Genomic DNA, 27810 nt, shown 5'->3' with positions numbered 1-27810 from the left:
TGGGTGGGCGGAGCCCAGTTCTTCTCTCTGTATGTGTGTGCAAGGAGGTGGGTTCAGTGCCAAACCTGGAGGATTGTCTGTCCTGGGTCCCCTTTCCTTCCCCTGCTGGCACCCCTATCTGGAGACACACTGCCATACTTGTGCAGAGTCGATGGATAGATGACAAGAGTAGGATAGCAGCCCTGACAACCTGTGTGCAGCTTTGCCTGGCAGGGACACTTTGCTTTGGGCCCACCTCTAGTGGGCCCCTAGCAAAGGGGTCACCGCATTGCGTAAGCCAAGAATCAAAAACAGTTGCGGCGGTACCCGTTGCCATTAGAGTATTTGGACCCTTGGAGCCAATTTTGACACCTGGGGGTTTATTCCTAAGGAAAAAAAAATGAGAGAAGGAAGTTGTATGTTTGAAGATGTTCATTGCAACATTGGTTGCAATCAGAGAACCTGGAAGGAGATGGAATGTCCAGCAGTTGGAGAAGGTCAGGGAAATTACGATGCATTGATGAAATATTTAGCTGTTAAACATGATCATTATGAAGATTATGTAGCAATAAGAGGAAGTGAGAGTTAAATGAAAAGAGAAAATAGCATCTGTAATGCAATTTCAACTACGTAATTGTCACTGTTTCTGGACAAGTGCCAGAAAGTCGCCCACAGAAACGTTGCCATGGCTCAGGTCAGCGGGAATGCAAGGGGCTCAGGGGAGACAGTGCTGCAGAGTTTGGCCTTTGGGGTCAGACCTGAGCCATGATGCTGGTATCTATCTCTCAGGCTTTGGGGACTTCAAGAGGGCACACATGTGACAAAGATGGTGGCTTAGAAGATGCTCTCAGAGGAGAGGAAAACCAAAGGGACTGAGGAGACTCAGGGCATAAAAAGTTATGGAGCCGTGGGGCGCCTGGGTGTCTCAGTCGGTAAAGCGTCCAACTTCGGCTCAGGTCGTGATCTCACGGTTTGGGAGTTCAAGCCCCACGTCGGGCTCTGTGCTGACAGCTCAGAGCCTGGAACCTGCTTCAGATTCTGTATCTCACCCCCTCTCTCTGCCCCTCCCATGCTCGTGCTCTGTCTGTCTCTGTCTCTCAATAATAAATAAACGTTAAAAAAATTTTAAAAAGTTACGGAGCCATATGCAGGCACACTCAGACAAAGCACCTGACACAGTTGGCTAAAGAGGTGGGCTCAGGCCCACCATATCTGGGGGTTGAAATGAGAGTGTAAAGAACACACGCTTGAGGGGTTAGTGCGGGTGGGTTTATTTGGAGGCGCAGTGCCTGCCAGAGGGGAGGGTAAGGGGGGCTAGCGGGCGTTGGGCTTGCCTCTTTCCAGGGGTGCTCCTGCTCCCAGCACACAAGCCTTGCAGGAGCAGGGTCCAACGAGCGGGGGCGGGGGGGTGCCCAGTGGCCCGTGGATACCCCGAGTGCCTCTGAGATGCGGAAAAAGAGCTTCCAGGTGGACGGTTGGAGTGTGGATGGAACACCGGGGCTTGCAATGCAGATACGAAGCACGTAAGGTGGGACCGTGCAGGAAGTCCCGGAAGCTCCAAGATGAGATGTGGAGACAGAAGGAAAGGATGTGGGGCTGGGGCTTGAGGAGCTCTGGGTGGAGGGAGATGAGGCCGCAGGGCGGGTGCCGGGACGAGCCGTGAAGAGAGAGCAGGGGAGGCAGAGCGGGCAGCCCCTCTTCAGCTCTGCTGACAGCTTGCCCAGGCAAAGCTGTTTGGGTGCTCGTTTGGGTGCTCGGTGTGGTGGCAGGTAAGCTCCTCTGTGGTGTTACCATAGGTTGCAGTCAGATCCCTTCTTCTCTCTCTTCCCCTAATTGCGCTCCTGCATTTTTTTGCTGTGGCCGACGTGTTTGGTTACCCAACTGTATGGTGAGGATGAAAAGGGGAAAAAACAGGCTCAAGAAAATACGTCAGAAAATAGGTTTAAAACATTGAGGAAGTGATGTTAGCAAATGATACGTAAAAGGAAATACGGTGCATCGTGAAATCCTCTTTGTTCCCAGTGCCCCTCAGTGTTCTTTGCCTGCGTGCACTTAAGACCAGGAAAAGCCGCTGCAGGGCTTGTCCCGGACTCCAGCCGGGACCCTGCTATCCTTGGACCTCGGTAAAGGGGACCACGGGACTCGCTGCGGGCTCTGTCCTCCGCCGGTCAGCCATGGGGTGGGCTCCTGGCCTCAGGGTCAGCTTGGCTGCTGCTTCCCCTCCTGTGAGATGCAGGTAGTTTTGGAGCAAGACAGGAAGTGCTGCGGGAGTCCGCGCTGGCCCAGTGAGGCCTCCAGCAGCGAAGGCTGGCAGGAAGCAGTTGATTCGGCTCTTGGTGGCATGTGGCCTCTGGAGCTGTCGTGACCCTCCACTGTGCCCTCATCCTTTACCAGCAACCTCCCACTCATCCGCCATGGCAAGCAGTGCCGCCACCCGGCAGATAATGCTGTCACCGCTGTCACCAAGCCACCGTGGTGGATTGTGATGTTTGGTTTCTCTGTTCCTTTTATGTCTGGCTTTGCAGAAACCTCACACGGCTTCTTCTCCTTCCTTATGTAACCCTTTGGAATAATTCCAGGGTTGCCAAGAAGGTAAGTTGGAGAAAATATTTGTGGTTGTGGTAACTTCCAGGCCACTGTATTGAAAACGAAAGATTCTCCCCAAAGCCCTTGAGTCCTGCTGAGCAAATACGCTCGCCCGGAGGAGCAGCAAAGTCTGTGCCGCCACAGCCTCAGGGGACGGGGAATAGCCAGCCTCCTCCTGCTCTCGCCTTGGCTTTCCCTCTGCCGCCCCCCCGCCCCGGGCAGTGGTGCCTTTTGCCTTGTGGCAGGGGACTTGTGCTTTTCTCCTCGCGGGAGCCTGGCGGTAGGTGGAGTGTGGACGGGTGGGCATCTGCGGCAGAGGCAGCACCAGCTCGGTGCGGGCTGACCGGTCAAGTCCTGGGCGAGGTTCAGCTGAGTGTGAGGTGTGTGAGTTTTTATTTTAGTTGACTTAATGTTTTCAGAACTGAGGGTTTGGTGATGTTCTCACAGCTGCTACCTTTTGAACCAGGTATGTTCCTCCAAGGCAGTGGTATGTAAAGCAGTTGACTGGAACCTGGGAAGTATCCTCTCCCCTTGCGAAATGTCACTGGTGTTGTAATCGGACATTGGCCCAGCCCACAGAAGCTACTTGGTCCTTGTTGGAGCTGAAGCAGAATTCTTTCAGAAACCCTGGGTGACGGTGCTTCCTACTGTTTGCCTGCTGCCCCTTCTTTTCACCCTTCTTGTTGCTGCTGAGCCCCAGGTCACACTTGACAGTGCTAACTAAGGGTCTAGCTCAGCTGTCTGGAGGGAGAGTCAGGATTCCAGACAGATTTGGTCACAGGAGCTTAGTTCCCATTGGAGAAAACCATGCAGAGGTGGGAGGGAAAAGAAACCTCAGACACATAGAGGCTATTTTCTTGTCAGGAGGATGGATACCAGTCGTTGCTCACGCCACTGTTTAGGGAAGAACAGACGGACTGTCGTTCGCCTGAGATTTTCTGTAGATGCTGGGGCGGCTGGGTGGCTCAGTCGGTTGAGCGTCCGACTTCGGCTCGGGTCATGATCTCACGGTCCGTGGGTTCGGGCCCCGCGTCGGGCTCTGTGCCTACAGCTCGGAGCCTGGAGCCTGCTTCCGAGTCTGTCTCTGTCTCTCTCTGCCCCGCCCCCACACGCACTCTGTCTCTCAAAAATAAAACTAATAAAAAAAAAAAAAGATTTTCTGTAGATGTTTGTGGCCATGGCCTTTCTTCCATGTGAGCATGGGAAGGCGGCCCCCTCCCTTGGGTCTCCGGTTGAAGAATGGCAAAACCGTGAGGACAGGCTGAGGAGGGCACATGTCCTTAAGTTCAGCCTTTGGTGGCTGCTAAGCCTTTGATTTCACAACCTATGAGACACTGTCACTGAGCTTCAGCCATAGTGTGTCCCCCTGAGGGCTGGGGCCCTGTTCTAAGCCACAGATCACCTATTTTAAGCCACAGTTCAGATTCACAGTCTGTTGGATGCACAGGTGTTTGTAGGGGCATGTAGAATGTCCCAGAAAGAAAAGCTGATGTTTATTGGTGCCTCCTGGAGCCTTGTTACATGCAACATCGAATTTGTTGTCTTTATGATACCGGTGGGATGACCAGGCGTGAGCCTCTTCATTTTAGTGAGGGGAAAAGGAACTTCCAGCTCCACCTTCCACCCCCAGGGAGGTCTGGGGGGGCTGATGCCTCCCCTGCAACAAAAAAGTGTTCTTGCTCTTTGCCTACTGCCCCTTCTTTTCACCCATCTTGTTGCATGCATCATCTCCCTCCACAGTTAAGTTTTACAGCTTTATTGAAGTAGAATTGACCTATAGTAAACTGCACGTTGAAAGTGTGTAATTTGATATATTTTGACCTATATACCTCTGAGAAACTATCACCACAGTCAGGGTAATAAACATATCCATCATTTCCAGAAGTTTCTTTTTGCACCTTTGTAATCTTCCCTCTAGTCTATCTCAGTCCCAGGCAACTGCTGATCTGCTTTCTGTCACTGTAGAATTTGCTTGCCTTTCCTAGAATTTTGTGAAATCATGCACTGTGTGCTGTTTTTTATTTTATTTTGGTCTGGGTTCTTCTTTCATTCAGCATATTTTCAGATTCATGCATCTGAAAACTCTATGTCAAGAGTTCATTCTTTTTTGTTGCTTTTTGAATGCTGAGCAAGATCCGTTACTTCATCCTATGGATATAGTACAGTTCACTTACCTACCCCCTGTGTTGATGGACTTCCGGGTTAAGAATCTGCCCACATGTCTTCTGAGGTGATTATACCACATGATAACTTCCAGCAGTGTATGAGAATTCCTGTCACTTCACATCTTGGCCAGCACTTGGTGTGGTCAGTCTTTTTCACGTTAGCTCTTCTAATAGTTTTGTAGTGATGGTTTTAAGCATTTTCCTAATGACTAATAATGCTGAGCATCTCTTCATGTGTTTATTTCCCATGCATGTCTTTTCTATGAAAGATTTGAATATTCAAACCACTTTTCCTTTTTTTTTTTTTTGGAATTGGGTTCTTTGCCTACTCATTGAGTTGAAAGAGGTTTTTTTAAATGTATTCTAGATGCAAGTCCATTCTTAGATATGTGATTCATATATATTTTCAACCTGTCTGTGGCTTGCCCCCCCCCTTTTTTTCATAATAGTGTCACGTTTTGAAGAGCAAAGATTTTCAGTTTTGATGAAATCCACTTTATGTTTTCTCTAAATTTTATGCTTTTTCTGTCATATTTTTAGTCCTTCCCAAGCCCAAGGTCACTAAGATTTTCTTCCCGTGTTTTCTTCTAGATGTTCTATAGTTTTAACCCTTACATTTAGGTTTATGATCTATCTTGTGTTAATGTTTGTGTATCTTGTGAGGTAGAGGTCAAGGATTTTTTACTTGTTGTTTGCATATGGCTATCCAATTATTCTAACACTGTTAATTGAAAGATTATTCATTCCCCCATTGAATTGTCTTAATACCTTTGTTAAGAATCAGTTGACCATGAATGTGTGGGTCTGTTAATGGATTCTGTTCTGTTCCCATTGGTCTGTTTGTCTGTCTTTACTGTTAGTACCACATTGTCTTAATTATAATCTTCTGATTTTCTTTTTTTTCCAATTTCTTGGCTATTCTAGGACCTGTGTGATTCCATATACGTTTTATTTTTTTTTATTTTATTTTATTTTTTTTTAATTTTTTTTTTCAACGTTTTTTATTTATTTTTGGACAGAGAGAGACAGAGCATGAACGGGGGAGGGGCAGAGAGAGAGGGAGACACAGAATCGGAAACAGGCTCCAGGCTCCGAGCCATCAGCCCAGAGCCTGACGCGGGGCTCGAACTCACGGACCGCGAGATCGTGACCTGGCTGAAGTCGGACGCTTAACCGACTGCGCCACCCAGGCGCCCCCCATATACGTTTTAGAATCAACTTACCAGTTTCTCTAAAAGACCCTGCTGGAATTTGGTTGGGATTGCATTGACTGTGTAGATCAGTTTGGGGGAGAAATAGCATCTTAACACGATTGACTCTTCCAGTCAATTAGCTGTGTGTATCTCTCCGATAATTGATGCTTCTTTTAATTTTTCTCAACCATATTTTGCACTTTTCACTGTTGAAGGCTTTCATGTCTTTTGTCAGATGTATCCTTAGGTACTTTATATTTTTAATTGCTATTATAAATGGAATTGGGGTTTTTAATGTTTATTTATTTTGAGAGAGAGCACATATGCAGGTGCATGCACAGGGGAGGGGCAGAGGGAGGAGAGAGAGACTGCCAAGCAGGCTCGATGCTCAGCACGGAGCCTCATGCGGGGCTTGATCTCACAAATATGAGGTCAGGACATGAGCTGAAATCAAGGGTTGGGTGTTGAACCAACTGAGCCACCCAGGTACCCCTGGAATTGGTTTTTTAAAATTTCATTTTCTGAATGAAAATGCATATAGAAGTACAGTCGAATTTTATATTGAACTTGTATCCTGCAGCCTTGCTAAATTCACTTGTTCTGGTAACTTTTTGGGAGATGCTGTAAGATTTTCAATATAGACTTCTGTTATTTGTGAATAAAGACCATTTTACTTCCTTCTTTCCAATCTAGATGTCCTTTTTGTTGTTGTTGTTGTTGTTGTTGTTGTTGTTTTCCCCTTTTTCTTGCCTTATTACATTGACTGGAACCTCCTGACAAGACTGAATAGAACATAACCTTGTCTTGTACCTGTTAGGGGGAAACATGGAGCCATTCACCATCAAATATGATGTTAGCCGTGGATATTGTCAAAACACTTTGTCAGACCAAGGAGGTTCTCTTCTGTTCCTAGTTTGCTCAAAGTTTTTATCAGGAAGAAATGCCCAATTTGGTCAAATATTTTTTCCATATCTTTTGGAACAATCACAAGGCTTTTTCATTTTTAGCCTCTTAATATGGCAAGTTACTTTGATTTTAAAGTGTTATCTGCCACCCCCCCCCACCCCTAATTTCTAGTTTTCTTTGGTATCTTCTTTCCTGGGTTAGGCATGAAGACTTTCCTTACCTTAATTGTTCCATTGCCCTCCTTCAAGCCGGCTGTCGTTTTCTGCCCAGGTCACCTATATACTTGCTAATGGCCTGTTGCATGGAATCAGGCGTGGGCTGACTGCCCAGAATTAACAGCTTAGGTCAGAAATGAACCTGTGGCCAGGTGTTAATGGGTGCCCTGGCTTCCATGCTGGGGAAACAGCATAATACCTACTTGGGGGTGTGTGGCCTCAAAAGAGGCCATGGTATATGGTAAGAGACATATGCCCAGCACAGTGCTGGCCAGCAGTGCCCAGGCAGTAGGTGCTGCCTGCCTGTCTCTCCAGTAACGTTCAAGCTTCCTTCTTCTTGGGGACACTGAGCTGCGGAGTTACTCCTTCCCTGGAAGCCGCAGAGCACACTTGTCCTCCCCAGACCTGCCCTCTGCCGGGGGCAGGAGTGTGTGGACACGTTCCTCTGTGAGCTTTGAAGCAGAGGTATGCTGTGTGTCCCAGGTAGCCGGGGCTTGTGCGGCAATTCTCTGCGGGACCTCAGAGTGGTCTGTGCCACTGTGGGGGAGCCAGGGACTGACTCTGCAGTGCCTTCTCCTCCTCTTCAACCCCGCAGCTCTGGCATCAGTTTCTGGGACAGGATGGCCTTTAAGATCATCCAGAAGGGCGCCGGTTGTGAGCTTTACATTTTACGGACTGCATGTGCAGTGATTGCATCTTAGTTACCCCTCACCCAGGTCCAGGAATAGACCATTTGCTTCCCCAGAAGCCGCCCTTGCTCCCTGTCTAAGCAGCTCCCCATCCCCAGCTCCCCTGACTTTGGTCACCACTGAGAAGTTTTGCCTGCTTGGGAGCTTTCAATCCAATGTAGAATGCATTCTTTTCTACCGGACTTTTTCACTGGACACTGTTTTGAGATTTATCTTTAATGTTGTGCGTAGCAGCAGTTTGTTCATTCCACACTAAATGGATAGACCGTGATTTGGGCATCCATGATGCTGTTGACGGCCATTCAGGTGGTTTTTAGTTGGGGCTGTTCTGAATACATTCTCCATGCGTGGGTGTTCACGTTTCTGTTGGGATGTGCCTCAGAGTGGAATCGCTGGGTCACGGGCTATGCGTGTCCATCCTTATATGACATTTGACACAATGTACAGATTCACCTTTCTGTTCCACGGGTGACTGTGTCCTTGGTTCTCTCCACGGTGGCCCTGTTACAGGACTGCCTGCTGAGAAAGTCCCTGTGCCCGCTGTGGTTCCTCCAGCTCCACACAGATACACAGAGCCCTTGAGCTGTAGGGCAATAGGTGAGGGGTCTTGGGCCTGATCACCTCCCAAGTGTAGGAGGTGACTCCTTTCCGAGCGCTACTGTGTGCCAGGCAGCATCCGGGACGTCCGTGTGTGTCTCTTGTTCACCTTCTAGGAGCCTGTAGGAAGCCTCTGTCATCCTCCCACTTAGAGGCTAAGGAAACAGCCGAGTGGGCTGGGTGGGTGGGTGGGCAGGATCAGAGGCCATCCACTGACCTCCGGTGCAGTCTTCCCTGATGCTTTCTGCCCTGGAGCACTTGATATGGAGTTCATGGCCTAATGGGCTGAGGTGGTGTCCTGGCTGATGGCTACCATCCAGTTTAGGACAGGCACACCTTCATTAGTTACGTTTAAACCCTGGTGGGTTTGCTGATCTCAGATTCCTATTTAAAAGGAGACGAGGGGGCACCTGGTGGCTCATAGGGTGGAGTGTCTGACTTCGGCTCTGGTCATGATCTCATGGTTCGTGGGTTCCGGCCCCTCATCGGGCTCTGCGCTGACAGCTGGGAGCCTTCTTGGGCTTCATTCTCTCTCCCTCTCCCTCCGCCACCCTCTCCCCCTCCCTCCTCTCTCCTCTCTCCTCTCTCCTCTCTCCTCTCTCCTCTCTCCTCTCTCCTCTCTCCTCTCTCCTCTCTCTGCCCCAACCCCACTTGCATTTTCTCTCTCTCTCTCAAGATAAATAAATAAGCTTTAAAAAAAATAAATAAAAGGAGACAAGAGCTCCTTGATACCTAACCCGGAGACTTGCCAAATGACTTAACCAGTGTGGCCCCCACTCAGGTTCTGGCAGTTCCTGTTGCTCTTTTCCTGTCCACCCAGCACAAGGAACGTGGTGACCTAGTGGGAGTGCTCAGGAAAGTGAGGGCCACCAGACCCTGAATGTTACGCACATGTTACACACTCTTACTGCTAACCAGGGATATCTTGGACTTCCTGTGTGGCGTGGTCACTTTTGCCCCGCCTACTCCTCCTTTTTAAAAGCACTCTCTGGATGTAGCCGCAGTTCCGGTCCCCCTGCACCTGGGCTCCTGGCCGCTCAGGTGAGCCTTGGTTGTGGTGCTTCCCTCTTGCTTCTGTTGTTGCCTCTGGCCGTCTCCATCCACACCTCAGGCCTGGGCCACACTTGCCTTCCTGCATACTCCAGGCCTGCCGTAGTTGCTTAGGAAGCAACTGCTGACTTGTTGGGGGAATTCTGGAGTATTCTTGGCTCCCAAGATCCTATAGCGGCCCAGGTTGGTAGACTGGTAGCCTGGCACCATGCTGGGCACTGCACTGCCTGAAGGGATCTTAGAGACCACAGAGCAGGCTGGTGGTGGGTAGGCAGGGTACACCTGACCTGGCCCCCCCCCCCCCCCGTAGGCACAGTCTCTCAGGACGGTGGTCGGCACACCCGTTCTGGGTCTGCAGAGATGATCTGTGGTTTTCCCAGCATTTCCCTCCGGCTTCCCTGCTCATGGGGAGGAGCTGGGCTGACTGGTGGCTGCTCTTGCTTCAGTCCAAATTGGGCCAACAGTAGAGGCCAGGTTCAGCCCCGTGGCATCTTTGCACAGCTCCCCCGCCTGGCCCTTTCCCGCCCAGCCCCACTACCGGGTGTTTCACGTGGCAGTGCTGGAGTGCACTCCTGTCACCTCGATGGTTTGCTTAACGGTCTCTTGGAGGTTGGCCCCTATGAGTTCCTGTAAAGCTGGCTGGGTCTCGCTTTGGATTGTCTGTGTTCTCCATGCATGTGGGTCGAACGCTGTGGGTGCCCCTCCCGTGGGCATCGGGCCATTATGTCTGGCACAGCTGGTATTCTTCCTGGCTGTTCCTCTGGGAGTGCCAGGGTGGGAAGGAGAAACCCTGACCGGAGTGCTGTCTGTCGTCGGATGCTCTGCTACCTGGACCCCCCTGCAAACAAGTGCTCTGCTTGGCTTTCTGACTTTGCAGTTGTATCAGTGCAGGAACGAACCAGTTCACGGATGACACATTGAGAGCTCTTGTACTCTCAGAAGGGACCGGATTATAATGAGAATTGTGTGTGTCCTGTTGACCTGATTCAGAGGTCAGGAAAGTTTAAGTACATAGTTTCGCTGGAGAGAGCTGCTGAAATAAAAAGTAGGAGGGAGAGAGGAACATTTTGGGGACTGCTGCTGCGGGGAGAGTGCTGCCTCTCCTGCCCTCCCCACCCCCTCACCTGCTAGCCTCTCCCTCAGTGATGGAGGATGGCAGCCGCTCATGCTGGCCACTCATGCTGACGGGGAGCTGACGGGGAGCTCCGGCCACTGCCCTGGGCTTCCTTTTCCTGTGCTGTGCTGCTCGTGGGCTGCAGGCTGCTTGGCTCGCTCTCTGGGCCCAGGCTGGGGTTTCCATCCCCTCGGCTGAGTTGCAGCTGCAGTTACATGTTCTGGTCGTGGGTGCTCTGTGGGCTGTGAGTGTGACAATCAGGGCCGTGCACGCAGTGGCCATGCTCCAGCTGTGGACGCTCCTGGGGAGCAGATGGGCCCCTCTGATGAGGAAGTGCTTTTGTGCTTTTGCAAGTGTTGAGCTTGGCTGCTGCAGCTGGGACACAGCCCCCCCCCCCCCCCCCCCCCCCATGTCCCTCTTCCTATAAAGAAGCCATGAATGAGAGAGATTTCACCCCTGTGGGTGCAAGGCTGCCACTGGGGGCCTGGCAGAAGAAGGCATCTTGGCCAGGCAGAGTGCAGATGACCTAAGGGAAGTTCCTCTTACTCCTGCTTGGCTGTGGAACCAGGCAGGGCACAGCAGGGCCAGGAGGATGCACCTTCCAGAGCCAAGAGGGAGGATCAAGCCACACTGACTTCTTTTCCTTCCTCAGGGAGACAGGGTGGGACATGGGCTGGGCTCAGCCAGGATCTTTGGGGGGTGCAGGTGCCACCATCTCTCGCACCAGCTCGCGGCAGAGGCAGTTTGAGTGACAGAAAGAATGACACCCACCTGGGAACATGGTGTGCAGTACATCAGAAGCAGGAAGGCTTGTGTGCGCCATTGCTGGGGCCTAGCGGGAGGCAGGCTTGAGTGCTGTTGTCGTTTACCAAGTGGCCTGCTGCTTAGGGTGAACACTGGGGGTGAGCTGCAGCCCCTGTTTTGCTGGATAGGTGTGTGGGTCTCCCTGGCTCTAGGCTACCCTGGAGGGAAGGCAGAGGCAGCCCAGAGATGTGCTGGGCATGAGGGCACTGGCCCTGTGTGGCTCAAGAAACCATAACCTGTGCGTTTACTTGCTGGGGCAGGTTGGGGAGAGTATGTGGGCGGGATGCCAACGTCACCAGCCTGGTGGCATCTGGGTGCCCTCCCTCACCTCACCTAGTAAAGCACCTGTGTGTGATAGGCAGAGTCTATGCCAGGCTGGTATAAGACCACACTCCGCCACCTTCTAGCTGTGTGATGAACCTTGAATCTTTATTACCTTCTCAGACTCTCAGTTTCTTTATCTGTAAAGTGGGCTTTCAAGGATGAAAAGCTAGAGAGCTCAGCTTCCTGGGGGAACCCAACAGCCCGATGAGAATCTGGCTTGGGTGGGCCTGCCCTGGCTCATTTCCGTTGGGCCCCACCAGTGCTCAGAGCTCAAGGAGCACAGGGTTTCCCCTTTGCCACCGTGGCTGCACACATCCAGCTTAATTCCTGAGAGACTGGGGATTTGAGACAGAGTGGGAACCCTTGATGCGTGGAGAACAGAATGGTCAGCCATGGGCTCAGAGACTCTGAAGGTTAGTGTCTCAGTTCCTGTTTCACATGGGGTTGGAAATCCCCCACAGGGTGCTAATTAATTACTCAGGGCCTGGGGTTTACCTGCATATCCCCTGAAATAGGGGAGGAGAAGCTGGTCAGGGGTGGGTGTACCCCACTGCACTGGCCCCAGCTCTGCACACAGATCCAGGGTCAGACCGGTGATCCTATTCACAGAGCAACTTTCAGACGTGTGATGAGGGCCAGTTAAAGTCTTTCCATTGGGTTTGGTTTTAAAGATGATTCCCTGTACCCTGCTGTCGGCAGGTTTTCTGAAGCCAGTTTGGTGTCCTGGACTCTGGAGAAGCCAGCGGCGTCCCCGTGTTTCAGAGGGCAGCCACAGGGCAGCGTGGGCCAGCTCTCCCTTCCCTGGGTTACTGTTGCCCTGGCCTGGCCCGGCTGTGAGGTGCTCCCTGACTCTGACCTCCCCTGGCTTCTGACCTCAGGCCTGTGTGGACACGGACACTCTAGCATCCACGGATGGGCGAGGGCTTTGGCATGGCTTGGGGCTTGCCGTCACGTCAGAAGCCTAGGCCCCCTCTCGCTGACTTCTCCTTCCCTGGCCTCAGCACCCTGGGAACGCAACCACAGAACCTGCCCTCTCCGTGGGCACGGCAATCCCCAGCTCTCTGGAGAGCCCCCCAGGAAGCTGTTTGTCCCATGTCTGGGCAGGTGCTCTCCTGGACCCTGTGGCATCTTCCCTATCTGAGGGCAGAGAGCAGGTCTGGATGCAGGAGGAGTTCTGGCTCTCTGGGCTCTTTGCAGGGAGGCACGGACCCACCTCGGGAGAGCAGACCCCAGACCCCTTTCCACTCTAGTAGGAGTGTTTACACCGAGTCCGTCGAGCAGCAGCTCAGCAGCCTGCGGGGGGCTTGGTGAGGAGCTCCAAAGATCGCACCAGGTAGAACATACCCAGTAGTTTGAAGAGCTTGAGGGGGCCAGAGACAGGCTCACTGTGGGGGGAGACGGCATCCCAGCAGCCCTCGGCCCCTCTGCCCATGCAGGTGCCGGGTGGTGCAGTGAGAAGCCACCGTGTGGAATTGAAAAACAAGTATCTGTTCACTTCATCTCCGCACCGCTGCCAACTGCCGTCTCATTCCAGACCCAGTGAAATCTTCCACGTGTTAGGAAATGGGTGTAGTTTGTAACCTTTTAGATTTGTGGCAGGTTTCAAACATAAAAGTAGAGAGAATAACGTAACCGTGCCCCTGCTCCAGCAGGTACCGATTTAGAGCCAATCCGCACTGCTTCATGTCGTCCCCTTCTGCGCCCCACATCCAGGGGGATTTTGTAGCAGATTCCAGGGTGCCTCGTTTCTTCACTAAATACTCTAAAGCGTGTCATAAAAAGATGAGGATGAGCAGTGTGCCTTTAATGGTTCACACAGCGCAGTGTGCTGCGGCGTGCGGTGCACGTTCCTCGTTGCTCCCACTTGACCGTGGGTGTGGGAGGACGGGGGCGTCACCGGCCTCAGGCCTGAGCAGTGTGGGAGCGTCCTGCGCTCCGTGGTCCAGACTCGCACCCAGGCCGCTGCTGCGGGGTGCCGTCCTCTCCTTTGGACTGTCGCCTGTGCGTGTCCAGACCCCCTTCTTCCTGTTCACCGTGAGTCGAGCAGCTTGGCTGCCGGTGACTTGGCGTGCCCTGAGGGCCCCCCCAGGAACCAAGGCCTTTCTGCTTCCTTTGCGCCTGTTCTTGGTTCTCATGCGGTGGGAAGTCCCCATAAGAGCCCTGGGAACTGGGTTGGTGCCGAGGAGCATGTGTCCCTGGGGTGGCCCGTAGGTGTGAGGGAGGATGTGTTTTCTTTCTCCGTATGCCGGAGTTGGGAGGCGCCTTGTTTAGGGGGTGCCTGTGTGTTTGATGCTGGAGACGCTGGCTGGCACAGCTGTCTGTGTGACGTTGACTTTCCTGTCTTATCGAGGATACCTGATTGTGCCCGTCAGCCTCCAGTCTAGGATCCGAAGGCACTCCGTGAGATACTTAAGGAGTCACTTCCACCAGTAATCACCTGCCGACTTCCTGCCCTGCCTTGGAACAGACCTCTGGGGTCCTCTCTGTGCCACCACTGCCCAGCCTTCCCAAGCTGCCCTGCCTGCTCCTTGCACTTCCAGAGTAGTCCTCCCCCAATTCTGACACCTTCCTTGCCCAACTGCCATGTGCACAGGGTGGGGCAACCACCACCACCACCCTGTGGGCTCCTTGGCCGGGTGATTAATTGTTTCCAATAAAGAGGGTGGTCTTACAGAGAGTAAGTGGGCTTGGAATGGTGAGCAGCTCACATGGGCAGTCATCATCGGTAGAAAGGGGAGGTGACACTCGGCTTCATTAATTGTTAAGGAAATACAACTTAATCTGCATCTATTGAAGGAACCTTAATGAGAAAATGAGAGACTTCGGGCGCTCAGACATCCTTCATTTACGAATTCCGCCCCTTTTGGGAAAGCCCTTTGGCAGGTGGTTTTGAGAGGTGTTCTTGTTTTTGTTGAGAATGAATCCCAGGGGAGATAGCCAGAGCAGGAAAGGGCCACCGGTGCAGGTGCGCCAGGCTGTTCCTGACAGCAAGAGGTTTGCACGTGGCCCTGGGACGCTGGCCTGCACAGCTGCCCAGAGCCTGCCTTGAGGTTCAGGAGTGTATGGGACCCAGGGCTCTAAATATACCAGGGTGAAGTCACTGGGGTGGAGACAGGCCATGTGGCAAGCCCAGGACCCTATCAGGGCTGGAATCCCCGGGCTGGGGACAGGGAGAGGGCGGCCTCGCTGTCCCTGTGGTACCGGCCTCCTCACTGCCCCGTCTCCTCTTGCTCAGGGTCCCTGTCTGTGGCGCATCAAAGGCATGTAAGTGATGGAGTGTCTCCTCTCAGACCCCTTCCCTCAGTGCAGCTTGGAGTAGGTTTTGGGGGCCATCCAGATGTGTTCCCGGACACAGCCCTGAATGAAAACACTGCGAGGGGAGGCCTTTGTTGCCAGCGTGCAGATTGGACCCCGCGGCACAGGGGCAGCTTTGTGGGAGCTCTGACAGGCAGAGTGAGGGCCACTGTTGTTGCTGAAGAGACACCAGGAGGGGCACCTGAGTGGCTCAGTCGGTTGAGCATCCGACTTTGGCTCAGGTCATGATCTCACGGTTCGTGCATTTGAGCCCTGCGTCAGGCTCTGTGCTGACAGCTCAGAGCCTGGAGCCTTGTTCGGGTTCTCTCTGCCCCTCATTCTGTCTCTCTCAAAGGTAAATAAACATTAAAAAAAAAAAAAAGACACCAAGAACTTGAGGTGGCAGGTGGAGGTGACAGCCGCCTTCAGCTGCACAGAAGGCAGATCAGAAAAGCCGAGGAATGCATGTGGCCAGCAGAGTAAAAGCCCCAAAGGATGTCTACATCCTAGTCCCCAGAACCTGGGCACGTGGTACCTTGTGTGGCAGAAGGGACTCTGTGGGTGTGAAGGGTACATACCTGGAGTATCGAGGTGGGCCCAGCCTAATCAGATCCTCAGAAGTAGAGACCCTTGCCTGGCCGGGTCAGAGAGGTGCAGTGTGAGGACGTGGTACTGTGGCAGATGTGGGAAGTGAACTGAGATGCCGTGAGCTGGGGAATGCAGTGCCCTCTAGAAGCTGAAATGGCCTTCAGTGCCAGCCAGCCAGCCAGCCAGCAGGAAAAGGGAGCCCTCAGTTCTACAGCAAGGAGGCGTAATCCTGTCAACACGGAAAGGAATAGGAAACGGCCTTGAGAACTTCCCCGAAAGGAGGGCGGCTTGCCTACCCTCCTGTGCTGGGTCTCAGCACAGGGCGACCTGAACCACATTACTGTCCGTCCCCCCCCCTCACCCCAAACTGACATGATATATATACGCATGTTGTTTAAGCCTCTCCTTCTGTGATCATGTGCATCCTTTTGGCAACAACGGGAACTGATACACCACAGTACCGGCAAGGACTGGGAAACAGGCTTTCCCGCCTTCCTCTCCTATAGTGGGCCTGGAATTGGAGCCGCCTCCCCGGGGGCTAATTACAATCCTTCCCGGTCCTTGTGCCAATAGCCCCTCTAGCAGTTTGTGTGTTAGCCCAGGATCTCCTCTAGTAAAGGTAGGGATTGCAACCTTGTTTGTAACAGTAAGTGGAAAAGGGGGGACACAGCTCTGCTCAAGTACCCCCCCCACACACACTGGAAGCGAGACGGAAGGGGGGATGTCTGCGATGCTGGTTGTTTCTGATGTTAGTGAGAAAAGCAAGGCATAGAATCATGTTTTGCTTTGTTGTTGTTGTTTTTAATGCGCGGTAAGTGTATATACAATGCAAGGAATGTTTCTGGAAACCTACAGGGAACCGTGGTGGTGGTGGCTGGGTGGGACATGTACCTTTCCTCGTGCCCTTCCCGTTCGCCTGCATGCTCCGTCCAGTGTGTGTGGGCATGTGATGGGCTCACTGTGTGATCTTGGAAGGGAGCGGGGGCTTCCTCCTGGCATACGGGCTCCCCCAGCCGGCCAGCCCACCCAAACCTACAGCTGCTGGGGGTTGTTCTTCACCTCTTCCAGAGCTGCGTCCTTCACTGGGCATGCTTTGTCAGTGCTCCCGGGCTGTTTGCCTCTTGAGGTAAGTGGAAGTTCTCAATCTCGATGAAGCCCAGTTTGTCAGGCTTTTTTCTTGGGCAGTTACTGCTTTGGGGGGTCTTAAGAAATCTTTGTCTACCCCAAGGTTGCAAAGATAGTCTCCTGTTTCTTCGAGAAGACTTAAGAGTTTTTGCTTGAGTGTGTGTGTGTGTGTATTTTTTAAGTAAGCTCTATGCACAACATAGGGCTCAGACTCGTGACCCCAAGACTAAAAGTCACGTGCTCTACCAACAGAGCCAGCCAGGGGCCAAGTCTGACAAATTTTAAATTTAATTTGTGACTTTGCTCTGATGTTTGGTGTAAATGGAATCATGCAGTCTGTATGTTCTGTGACTTCACTCCCCGTGGTCTGAGCTTTGTCTTGTCGATGCACTGAAACTACAGTTGATCATTTCTGTTGCTCTTGGAATTTTCATTCTGTTCTGTTGACTCTTGGAAGACATTGATGTCATAACGTTTGACCACCTGACCTGCACCTTTGTGTGCCTTCTCCTGTCTGTAAAATGTGGTGGTAATAGTACCTTCCCCACGGGGTGGTTACGTTACACAAAGCAGGGCTGTGTGAAAACACATCGTATGAGCGGGGGGCATGCAGTGGCTGGGTCAGATCTGCAAGCAGGAGACCACCAGACAAAGCCCATCCCTCCCCGGGCTTGGCTGGGCCCCTGAACTACCTAGTACCATCAGATACCACTTCTGCCGGTTGGTGGGCACGTCTGCAGGGCAGCTGCTCGTGGCTTCTGGAGAGAGCTGGGCACAGGTGCTGCAGTTTCCCATTCCGCCGGTGCCTGTTCATGTCTCCTGGGCCAGGTTCTCTCTGTGTTCCAGATACAGATCCTCACGGCACTGTGGCATCTGTCATCTCCCCAGTTTGTGACTTTTTGGTGTCTCTGGATGAACTCTAAAGGTCTTGCTAATGTAACCAAACCGATCGGATGATTGTTTGCAGGCACGCAGGGATACCGTGGGGTGGGTTCCAGACTGCCGCAATAAAGCAACTATCGCAGTAAAGGGAGGCCAATAAATGCTTTGGTTTCCTGGTGCATATATAGTAAAACCTTGGATTGCAAGTAACTTATTCTGTGAGTGTTCTGCAAGACGAGCAAACATTTCTAATAAATTATAACTTGATAAATGATGTCTTGCAATACAAGTAGTATATGACGCTGGATGTCACATGAGCACAGCTGAACCAATGGTTCTTGAAATTCACTTGGATATATGAGTGTTTTGGATTACAAGCATGTTACTGGAATGGAATTATGCTTGCAGATCAAGGTTTTACTGTAGATGTTAGATTCACACTGTACCGTAGTCTGTTAAATGTTCAGTAGTATTACGTCTAAAAAAAAAAAAAAAAAAAAAAAACAATGTACATACCTTAATTAAAAATACTTTATTGCTGAGCCACCTGGGTGGCTCAGTCAGTTGAGTGTTCAACTGTTTTTGTTTTTTTTTTAACGTTTATTTATTTTTGAGAAGAAAGAGACAGAGCATGAGAGGGGGAGGAGACAGAAAGAGGGAGACCCAGAATCTGAAACAGGCTTCAGGCTCTGAGCTATCAGCACAGAGCCTGATGTGGGGCTCGAACTCCCAGACCGCAAGATCATGACCTGAGCTGAAGTAGGAGGCTTAACCGACTGAGCCACCCAGGCGCCCATGTGTCCAACTCTTGATTTCGGCTCAGGTCATGCTCTCATGGTTCATGGGATCTCAAGGTCCATGGGTTCATGGAGCCTTGGGATTCTCTCTCTCTCTCTCTCTCTCTCTCTCTCTCTGCCCCTCCCCCGCTTGTGCACCTGTGAGTGCATGCGCCCACTGTCCCTCATAAAATTTGGGGGGCACCTGGGTGGCTCAGTCGGTTAAGCGTCCGACTTCAGCTCAGGTCATGATCTCGTGGTTCGTGAGTTCAAGCCCTACATCAGGCTCTCTGCTGTCATTGCAGATCCTCTGTCCCCCTCTCTATCAGCCCCTCCCCCCGCTCACACTCTCAAAAATAAACATTTTTTATTTATTTATTTTTTTTTCGTTTTTTATTTTACTTTTGGGACAGAGAGAGACAGAGCATGAACGGGGGAGGGGCAGAGAGAGAGGGAGACACAGAATCGGAAACAGGCTCCAGGCTCCGAGCCATCAGCCCAGAGCCTGACGCGGGGCTCGAACTCACAGACCGCGAGATCGTGACCTGGCTGAAGTCGGACGCTTAACCGACTGCGCCACCCAGGCGCCCCATAAACATTTTTTAAAAATAAAATTAAATAAAAATTTTAAAAACTTAAAAAATACTTTATTGCTAAAAAGAATGCTAATCATCATCTGAGCCTTCTGCGAGTCGTAATCTTTTTGCTGGTGGAGGGTCCTGCCTCCACGTGACGGCTGCTGACTGATCGGGGTGGTGGTCGCTGATGGCTGGGGTGGCTGTGGCAGTGTCTTAAGTAAGACAGTAGTAAAGTTTGCTGCATCGAAGGAGCCCTCCTTTCACGAGCGACTTCTCTGCAGCATGCGATGCTGTTTGGTGGCATTTCACCCACAGTGGGACTTCTCTCGGAATCGGGAGTCCGTCCCCTCAAATCCCACTGCTGCCGCCCCCTCCACTCTGCCTCTGTGACGTTCTGAACCCTGTGTCGTCGTTCCAACAGTCTTCACGGCATCTTCTCCAGGAGCAGATTGCAGCTCAAGAAGCCTGCTTTCCTCGTCCGTTAGAAGCAACTCCTCTTCCGTTCAAGTTTTGTCACGAGATCGGAGCACTGCAGGCCCATTGTCTTCAGGCTCCACTTCGGATTCTAGTTCTCTTGCTCTTCCCACCACACCTGCGGTTACTGCCCCCACTGAAGTCTTGAACCCTCAAAGTCATCCGTGAGGGCTGGGATCCACTGCTTCCGAACTCCTGGTCACGTTGATATTTTGACCTCTTCCCATGAATCACAGATATCCTTAATGGCAATGTAGAATGGTAAACCCTTTTGGAAGGCTTTCAGTTTACTTTGCCCAGATCCAGCGGCCTTACAAAATGTATTTCTTAATAAGACTTGAAAGTTGAAATTACTCCTTAATCCATGGGCCACAGAATGAATGTTATGTCAGCAGGCATGGAAACCACGTGAATCTCTTGCACATCCCTGTCAGAGCTTGTGTGTGACTGGGTGTGTTGTCAGTGAGCAGTCATATTTATTTTTATTTTTTTAAATTTTTTTTGATCAGTCATATTTTTAAAGGAATCCTTTTTTTTGGGCAGTAAGCGTCAACAGTGGGCTTAAAAGAGTCTGTAAACCATGTTGTAAACAGATGTGCTGTCCTCCAGGCTTTGTTGTTCCATTTCTAGAGCACAGGCAGCGCCGATCACTCTGAAGGGCCCCAAGATTTTCCAAATGGTAAATCGGCCCAGGCTTCAGCTTAGTCACCAGCTGAATTAGCCCCCAGTAGGAGTCAGCCTGTCCTTTGAAGGTAGGCATTGACTTCTCGTCTCTAGCTCTGAAAGTCCTGGATGGCATCCTCTTCCAATAGAAGGCCGTTTGGCCTCCGCTGAAAATCTGTTGCTTGGGGCGCCTACATGGGTTATTTAGCTCCGTTAGTTCTGGTGGACTCTTGATTTCGGCTCAGGTCGTGAGCTTGCGGTTCATGAGACTGAGCCCACAACAGGCTCCATGCTGACCGTGCGCGGAGCCTGCTTCTGATTCTCTCTCCCTGACCCTCCCCCACTCGTGCTCAAAATAAATACACTTCCAAAAATTTTTAGAGAAAACAAAGTCTTGTTTAGACTGCGACCACCTTCGTGAATGATCTCGGCTACATCTTCTGGATCACTCGCTGCAGCTCCTGCGTCTGCACCTGCTGCTTCGCCTTGCGCTGCCGCGTCAGGGGCGGTGGCGTCTTTCCTGGAACCTCGCGACCCGACGTGTGTCTGCTAGCCTCCAACGTGAGAGCTTCCTCACCTCTCTCGGCCTTTGTAGAATTACAGGGTTAGGGCCTTGCTCCGGACGAGGCTTCGGCTTAAGGGAACGTCGTGGTGGTTTGACCTTCTGTCCAGACCTCAAACTTCCTCCACATCAGCAGTAACACAGTTTTGCTTTCTTATCACTCGTGTTTGTTCACCGAAGGAGCACCTTAATTTCCTTCAAGAACTTTTCTTTGCCTTCACAACCAGGCTAACTGACGCAAGAGGCCTACCGGCTTCCAGCCTGCCTCAGTTTCCGGCACGCCTTCCCCTCTAGTGTAATCCTTTCTAGCCTTTGATTTCAACGAGAGACCTGCTACTCTTTATCTCACTTGAACACTTAGAGGCCAGTGTCGGATTGCCAGTTGGCTTAATTTCAAGACTGTTGTGTCTCGGGAAACAGGGAGGCCCAAGGAGAGGAGAGAGATGGGGAAGGGCTGGGCAGTGGGGCAGGCGGAACACACACAGTATCACGGAGTTCGCCCTCTTGTGTGGTGTGGTTTGTGGCACCCCAAAACAACTACAGCAGTAACATCAAGAATCGCTAATCACAGGGGCGCCTGAGGGGCTCAGTCGGTTAAGTGTCTGCCTCTTGGTTTCAGCTCAGGTCATGATCTCTCATGGTCTCGTGAGTTCAAGCCCCACGTCGGGCTCTACTCTGGCAGCCTGGAGCCTGCTTGAGATTCTATCTCTCCCTCTCTCTCTGCCCTTCCCCCACTCACACTGTCTCTGTCTCTCTCAAAATAAATACATACTAAAAATCACTGGCCACAGATCACCATAACAAATAATAATAATAATGAAAAAGTCTGAAATGTGAGAATTACCAAAATGTGACACAGACACGAAGTGAGCAGATACTTTTCAGTAAATGGCCCCAATAGACTTGCTCGATGCAAGGTTGCCGCACACCTTCAGTTTGTGAAAGACACAGTATCTGTGAAGTGCACTAAAGCTAAGAACACTGCAAGGAGGAATGCCTGAATGGATCTTTTAAGCTTAGTGTTTTGTTTGCTAAATCCTTCAGCATCCTGGCCCCCCACCCCGCCCCATGAGGTGGCAGGGCTGAGCACATCTCCCATAGCAAGAGCAGATCCTAGCTCATACATGTCACAAGTCTCAGCTTTGTGACAAGCACCTGGGCAGGTGGGCATGACCGTGGATGGGCTTCTGGTAAACTGTACCCCATGCACTAGAGGAGGTGGATGGGGGTGACCACTGGGCGCCTTGTTGGCCTTAGGAGCAGGTAGGAGGCTGCATGGGGCGAGGGCTCTGGTGTTACTGACTCCACTGGCTCTTGGGGACGCAGAGGCCAGAGTGGGCTAGGACAGAGAGAAGGGCAGAGGTCTGACAAGTGGCTCTTGTTTTGTAGATCCGGAACATGGTGGCGGTGCTGGAAGTCATCTCCAGCCTGGAGAAATACCCCATTACCAAAGAGGCGCTGGAGGTGAGTGTCCCCGGCATCCGACGCTGGGAGGAGCCGGGTGGGCCGGGCCCAGGCTTCCCCAACCCGAGGACTTGCGAGTGCCGTGTGGCGGGGGTGCTGCACCCCCGCCCCCCAACCTGTGCTGTGCCAAAAGCCACGTCTTCCTCTGGGTAGCGTGGGAATTGGGTAGCCTTAGTTCCCTGGCTGGGGCCCGTTCCTGCACAGGGTGTCTGTCACGCTGCGGGGCCGGCTGGGAGGCACGCCTGGGGGCGTCTCCGGTGAGCCAGGCTGGCTCCATCCCTCCTTTCACTGTTGCCCTGGCCATAGAGCGCTCTCACCCAGAGAGCTTCCCCGGCAAAGTGCTCTTGCACTGGCCTTGACGGTCCCCAGTCTCCAGGTGCCGGGAGCCTGTGGGATGGTGCTTCTGAGATGCCACCTGGGGCCCTAAGGCTTGAGGACTAAATTTGAGAAGGTAGATGTCACAAAGGACCCCCAAATCCCTATGGGTTTTGTATCCAGGAATTCTGTGATGGAAGGGTCAGTGGGGTTAGTCCAAAGACCAGGGGGGCCCTTCCCACGGTTTCCGGCTCTGCTCCCTTTTCACGGGGACTTCCTGTCCCAGAAGCGTGTCATCGTCCCTCTCTGGTTGCAGGAAACTCGACTTGGGAAGCTCATCAACGACGTCCGCAAGAAGACGAAGAACGAGGAGCTCGCCAAGCGGGCCAAGAAGCTGCTGCGGAGCTGGCAGAAGCTCATCGAGCCCGTGCACCAGAATGAAGCGGCGCTGCGGGGACTGGCGGGGGGCGCCGGCTCCGCCAACGGGGGTGCTCACAACTGCCGGCCGGAGGCGGGGGCGGCCGGCACGCCCAAGAGCATCCACGACCTGAAGAACCGCATTGACCTCCAGAGGCTGCGGGGGCATCGGCTGGACAGGCTGGGCAGCCGCAAGCGCCGGGGAGACCAGCGTGACCTCGGCCACCCCGGGCCACCTCCCAAGGTCTCCAAGGCGAGCCACGACTCCCTGGTACCCAACTCCTCCCCCCTCCCCACCAACGGGATCGGCGGGAGCCCCGAGAGCTTCCCCGGCCCCCTGGACGGCAGCGGGCACCCGGGCCCCGAGGGTGGCCGCCTGGAGCACGGCGAGAACGACAAGCACGGCGGCAAGATTCCCGTCAACGCGGTGCGGCCGCACACCAGCTCCCCGGGCCTCGGCAAGCCCCCCGGGCCCTGCTTGCAGACCAAGGTTGCGGTGCTGCAGCAGCTGGACCGGGTGGACGAGACTCCGGGCCCCCCCCACCCCAAGGGGCCGCCTCGCTGCTCTTTCAGTCCCCGGAACTCACGGCACGAGGGCTCCTTTGCCCGGCAGCGGAGCCCGTACGCGCCCAAGGGCTCCACGCCCAGCCCCTCTCCGCGGCCCCAGCCGCTCGACGCCACGCAGGTGCCGTCGCCGCTTCCGCTGGCCCGGCCGTCCACGCCCCCCGTGAGGCGGCTCGAGCTGCTGCCCAGCGCGGAGAGCCCGGTGCGCTGGCTGGAGCAGCCCGAGGGCCACCAGCGGCCGGCAGGGCAGGGCTGCAAAGTGGGGCTGGCGCCGGCCGAGCCCCTGCTGCCCCGGGCCGGCTTCTCCCCAGACTCCTCCAAGGCGGACAGCGACGCTGCCTCCTCTGGCGGCTCGGACAGCAAAAAGAAGAAGAGGTACCGGCCTCGTGACTACACGGTGAACTTGGACGGGCAGGTGGCCGAGGCGGGCGTCAAGCCCGTCCGGTTAAAAGAGCGGAAGCTCACCTTTGACCCCATGACCAGACAGATCAAACCTCTGACCCAGAAAGAGCCAGTGCGGGCTGACAGCCCCCTGCACACAGAGCAGCCCAGGACAGAGCTGGACAAGCCCGAGGCCAAGGCCAGCCTCCAGAGCCCTTTCGAACAGACGAACTGGAAGGAGCTGTCGCGCAACGAGATCATCCAGTCCTACCTGAGCCGGCAGAGCAGCCTGCTCTCCTCGTCGGGCGCGCAGACCCCGGGCGCCCACCACTTCATGTCCGAGTACCTGAGGCAGGAGGAGAGCACCCGGCGTGGGGCCAGGCAGCCGCACGTGCTGGTGCCTCACAGCGCGCCCACGGACCGCCCGGGGCTGAGCCGCGAGGTCACACAGGACGATCTGGACAGAATCCAGGGCCACCGGTGGCCTGGGGTGAACGGGTGTCAGGACACACAGGGTAACTGGTATGACTGGACGCAGTGCATATCGCTCGACCCGCACGGCGACGACGGGCGGTTGAACATTCTGCCTTATGTCTGCTTGGACTGAGCGGCCCGGCGGCCTCTCGGTGCGTTCCCACCTTGCAGTCAGCACGGCGGGCGGGCTGCCCCCAGTGCTTGGGAAGCCGGGGAGTCCGGCCCGGGGCGGAGGGAGGGGGCGGGAGTCTCGAGGTCTCTCCGAGCCCTTCCCTCAAAATTCTCCTTCTTTTGTGAAATGCTGCTACCAGTTTACTAACAAAATTGCAAAGGAAGGACCGTGTGGAAGGAAGGCCGGCAAAGTGAGTTCAGAACTCTATAGCGAACCAGCTATAAAAAGCGTCAGTTCCCCACCCCGGAAGCGGTGTGGACACTTCCCAGCACCTGTAAGCTGGGACCTCAGTTGCAGGCAGGCACAGAAAACCTGTGGGAGAGGTTACCTTTAAACACAGCAACAGAAGCACGCATCTCATCCATTTGCGTTTTCTTTTTCCAAATTTGGCCCTGAGTGTGTGAGGCAGTGGGTGTACGTGCACCGTGGCCTCTGTTTGCACCCCCACCGGCCAGTGCTTCAGTTACGGTGCCAGAAGCTCGGCAGCTGCAGCGGGCCAGCTGGCCGGCTGCTATGACCTGCGCTCCGTGGGCATCCACACATTTTTATCTGGTTTCGGTTAAGACCCGGTTTTGAAAAAAATGCTGCAAAAATTTAAGTGTTCTAGGAGTTTATTTTATCCGCCTTTTCCATCTGACCATCAGCCAAATAAGTTTCCTTTCTTTCTCCCTTTTCGTTTTCCCCTTCCTGCACATATCTTGAAAAGTTCACCTTTCCAGATTCCCCCCCTCCCCACCCCCACCCCAAAGACAAAAGTAATCGCGGGTGCTACTGGTGTGTAAGCTGTACTGTTGGGCAAGAGGAGACCTGTCTGTGCGCTGGAAACACTCATAACCATTCCTTTAGATTCGTTTGCCTTATGGTTATTTGTCATAAACGCGATTTGCAAAAACAAGGAGCCTTAGTGAATGTACAGTACCTAGACTTCTGTGTTCTCAGGACACAGAAGGGAGCAACTTTGCTATTTGGTCCAGTAAGTGGACAACTTGTGATATAAATGTGGAAATAAAAAAAAAAAAAACCATTTGCACAAACCAGTCTCAGAATCGTTATTAATTTGGTCCCTTACAGGCAAATCAGCCTTTCTGGATTTGCGAAGATGTGGACCCCGTGTCCAAGGTTTGGGCTGCACGGCCAGACTGCAGGGGGGCCGGCAGGGCCGAGTGGCGAAATCAGCCTGTTAACCTTCTGCATGAAGACTGACCTCCACCCGCCTTTCTCTCATTCGGGCCCGTTTGTTGCCTGTCCCGCCTCCGGGGTCACCTACTAGCATTGGGTGACAGATGCTGGTCACTGTCCACATGCAGGAATGTTACCCCGTCTCTGTCCGGTCCTTTCCTGCCCCAGGGAAGCCCTCCACAGAGGTTCCATGTCCCAGGTCTCCGTAACCTCGTTTTACCCCACAAAAAGCTGTAGTTCTTACAGGGCATGGCCCAGAGCCATGTCTGGCAAAGCCACCCTTGGCTCTGGTCCCAGGCTTCTCGCTCCCCACGAAGGCCTGGGGCTGTCTTAGTGTGTGGCTGGTGCTATTTTTAAAAGTAACTTTTCTGCCTTGACTACAAAGTGATAATATTTCCTTCTTCTCCCTCATCCCTGAAGCCATAAGCTAAGATTTTGGTTTCCAGGTCTTTTTTTTACTCCAGAACAGGTCATGTTGGACGTACCTACTTCCTTTCACAGATGAGGGAGCTGCCTCCCCTGAAGGGGAACAGTCCCACGGGGCAAAACAAGGGGTCCGGGAGCATTGGGAGTCAACCCAGAACCACAATTTCAGAACCAGCAGGGATCTATGACATGGCCTTGGTGCGGGGCACACCCACCCTAAGATAAGGCGAAGTGGCTTTGAGGACAGTCAGGTTGAATTCTGGACCTGCAGCCTATCAGCTGCGTGGCTCTATGCTAATCACTTTTTTTTTTTAAATTTTTTTTAATGTTTGTTTATTTTTGAGACAGAGAGCGTGAGCAGGGGAGGGGCAGAGAGAGAGGGAGACACGGAATCCGAAACAGGCTCCACGCTCTGAGCTGTAGGCACAGAGCCAGACGCGGGACTCGAACTCACGAATCGCGAGATCATGACCTGAGCTGAAGTCGGACGCTTAACCGACTGAGCCACCCAGGCGCCCCTAATCACTTCTATGCATGTGTCCGCATGTGGGAGATGAAAGTGCTTACCCCAGAGCTGTGAGGACTAAGTTAAATGATCAGAGTTTAAGCAACAAAACAAAACAAAAAAAAAAAAGAAAAAAAAAAAGGCCATGTCAGAGAACTGTTTGCTATGGAGAAACTAGTTCCTTTCTAAGTCCACTGTGGCCTGTAATGTGGGCCAGCCTTGCTGCTGTGTGGACTTCCCCAGGAAGTGATTTGCTCTGTGACAAAGGGTCACAGCTGTGTAGGCACAGCTGTAAGATACTAGGGTACAGGTTGGCATCTTATGAGCATCTCCCTTTCTCAGACCTGGGCGTTAGGATGGGTCCCTGCTCCCTGCCCCCACCTGCAGGGACCACTTCTGAGTGTCCAGTAAGCCCAGGACAAACATAGTGCCTGCTTTGGGAACACGGTTAAGCTGAGATTTCCCTCTCGCATATTGGAAATCATTGGGTTGCCACTTTATAATTTGCCAAGTAAGGGCGTTGTAAAAGGGCAGCTTAACCCCCCATTTCCCGCCCCCACCCTCCCCGGAAAGTTCGTCAGTACGTGATGTTTGGAACACAAATCAGTCTTTCAGTTTAGGAACATCTTGCTGAAAACACCATCCTGTTTCCTCTGCTAGGGTCTGGGGCTGCTCTAGCCTGGCCTTGGACATCAGCGCTCAGGGCCTCGCACCTCTCCCTCCGGCAACAGCTCTGGAGACAGGTGCCCCAGTAGACTACCACGGCCACAGCTCCCGAATGGGCCAGGGGACCTGAGCCAAGTCGCCTCCCCTCTCTGGGCTTCGGTCTGTCCGTCTGTGAAATGGGGATGGGGTAATACCTACCGCGCAGCGCACGTCGCGGTGATTCTCAGAACGAGCTCCCAGAGACCGGGCTTGCCCCTCTATCGGAGTCCGGCCACGGGAGTCCGTTCCCGTGTTTTTGCAGAAAAAGGATGTAGCTTATGGAAAGCTTTCACAATTTGGTTTCTTTTCAGTAAAGACCTGCTCTTTTACCCTTGCTGTCCGCCGCCACTGCCTCCCGCCCATGAGGAATCTGGCTGAAGGGAGCCGATGTAGCGTGGACATCGAGGTTTGACCCCCGGCTGGATGGCCCGATCACAGACGCTGACGCGACAGGGTCTTTGCGCTCCTGCCCGTTCACTTCGAGACCTGGCTCCGGGTCCCCTAGGCCAACCCACCGGCGGGGAAACCCGGCGGCGGCCGGGCCAGGGTCCGCGTCCCCTCCTTCCGCTTCCGGGATAGGCCTAGCCCCGCCGGAAGCCCACCCGAGGGGCGGGGCCTGCGCCCGCTACGTGGTGGCGGGCGCG

General features: G+C 53.2%; 1 protein-coding gene and 1 long non-coding RNA gene across 6 annotated transcripts in view; one reads left to right on the top strand and one right to left on the bottom strand.

Moving 5' to 3' along the window:
- The window catches only part of MED26 (mediator complex subunit 26), a 52718-nt gene extending 27620 nt beyond the window's left edge, over nt 1–25098 (top strand). For 3 of the 5 annotated variants that reach the window (XM_042928805.1, XM_042928808.1, XM_042928806.1), the window contains 2 exons: nt 21954–22028; nt 22660–25098. In XM_042928805.1, coding sequence (XP_042784739.1) covers nt 21954–22028; nt 22660–24312 — 1728 coding nt within the window. In that variant the 3' untranslated portion in view covers nt 24313–25098. Of the gene's footprint in view, nt 1–1568; nt 2572–19901; nt 20092–21953; nt 22029–22659 lie in introns of those variants that run through there. The other 2 variants (XM_042928807.1, XM_042928809.1) reach the window with 2 other exon arrangements.
- LOC122214124 lies at nt 15273–27719 on the bottom strand. Its single transcript, XR_006199749.1, has 3 exons — nt 27326–27719; nt 16396–17989; nt 15273–15733 (listed from the first exon to the last, which is right to left on the bottom strand). It is a non-coding gene; the product is annotated as an uncharacterized LOC122214124 (long non-coding RNA).
- Nucleotides 27720–27810: the final 91 nt, after the last annotated feature.

The sequence above is a fragment of the Panthera leo genome, chromosome A2 (genome assembly GCF_018350215.1).
Source record: "Panthera leo isolate Ple1 chromosome A2, P.leo_Ple1_pat1.1, whole genome shotgun sequence".
Classification (NCBI taxonomy): Eukaryota; Metazoa; Chordata; class Mammalia; order Carnivora; family Felidae; genus Panthera; species Panthera leo.
This window is presented reverse-complemented; position numbering and strand designations above follow the sequence as displayed.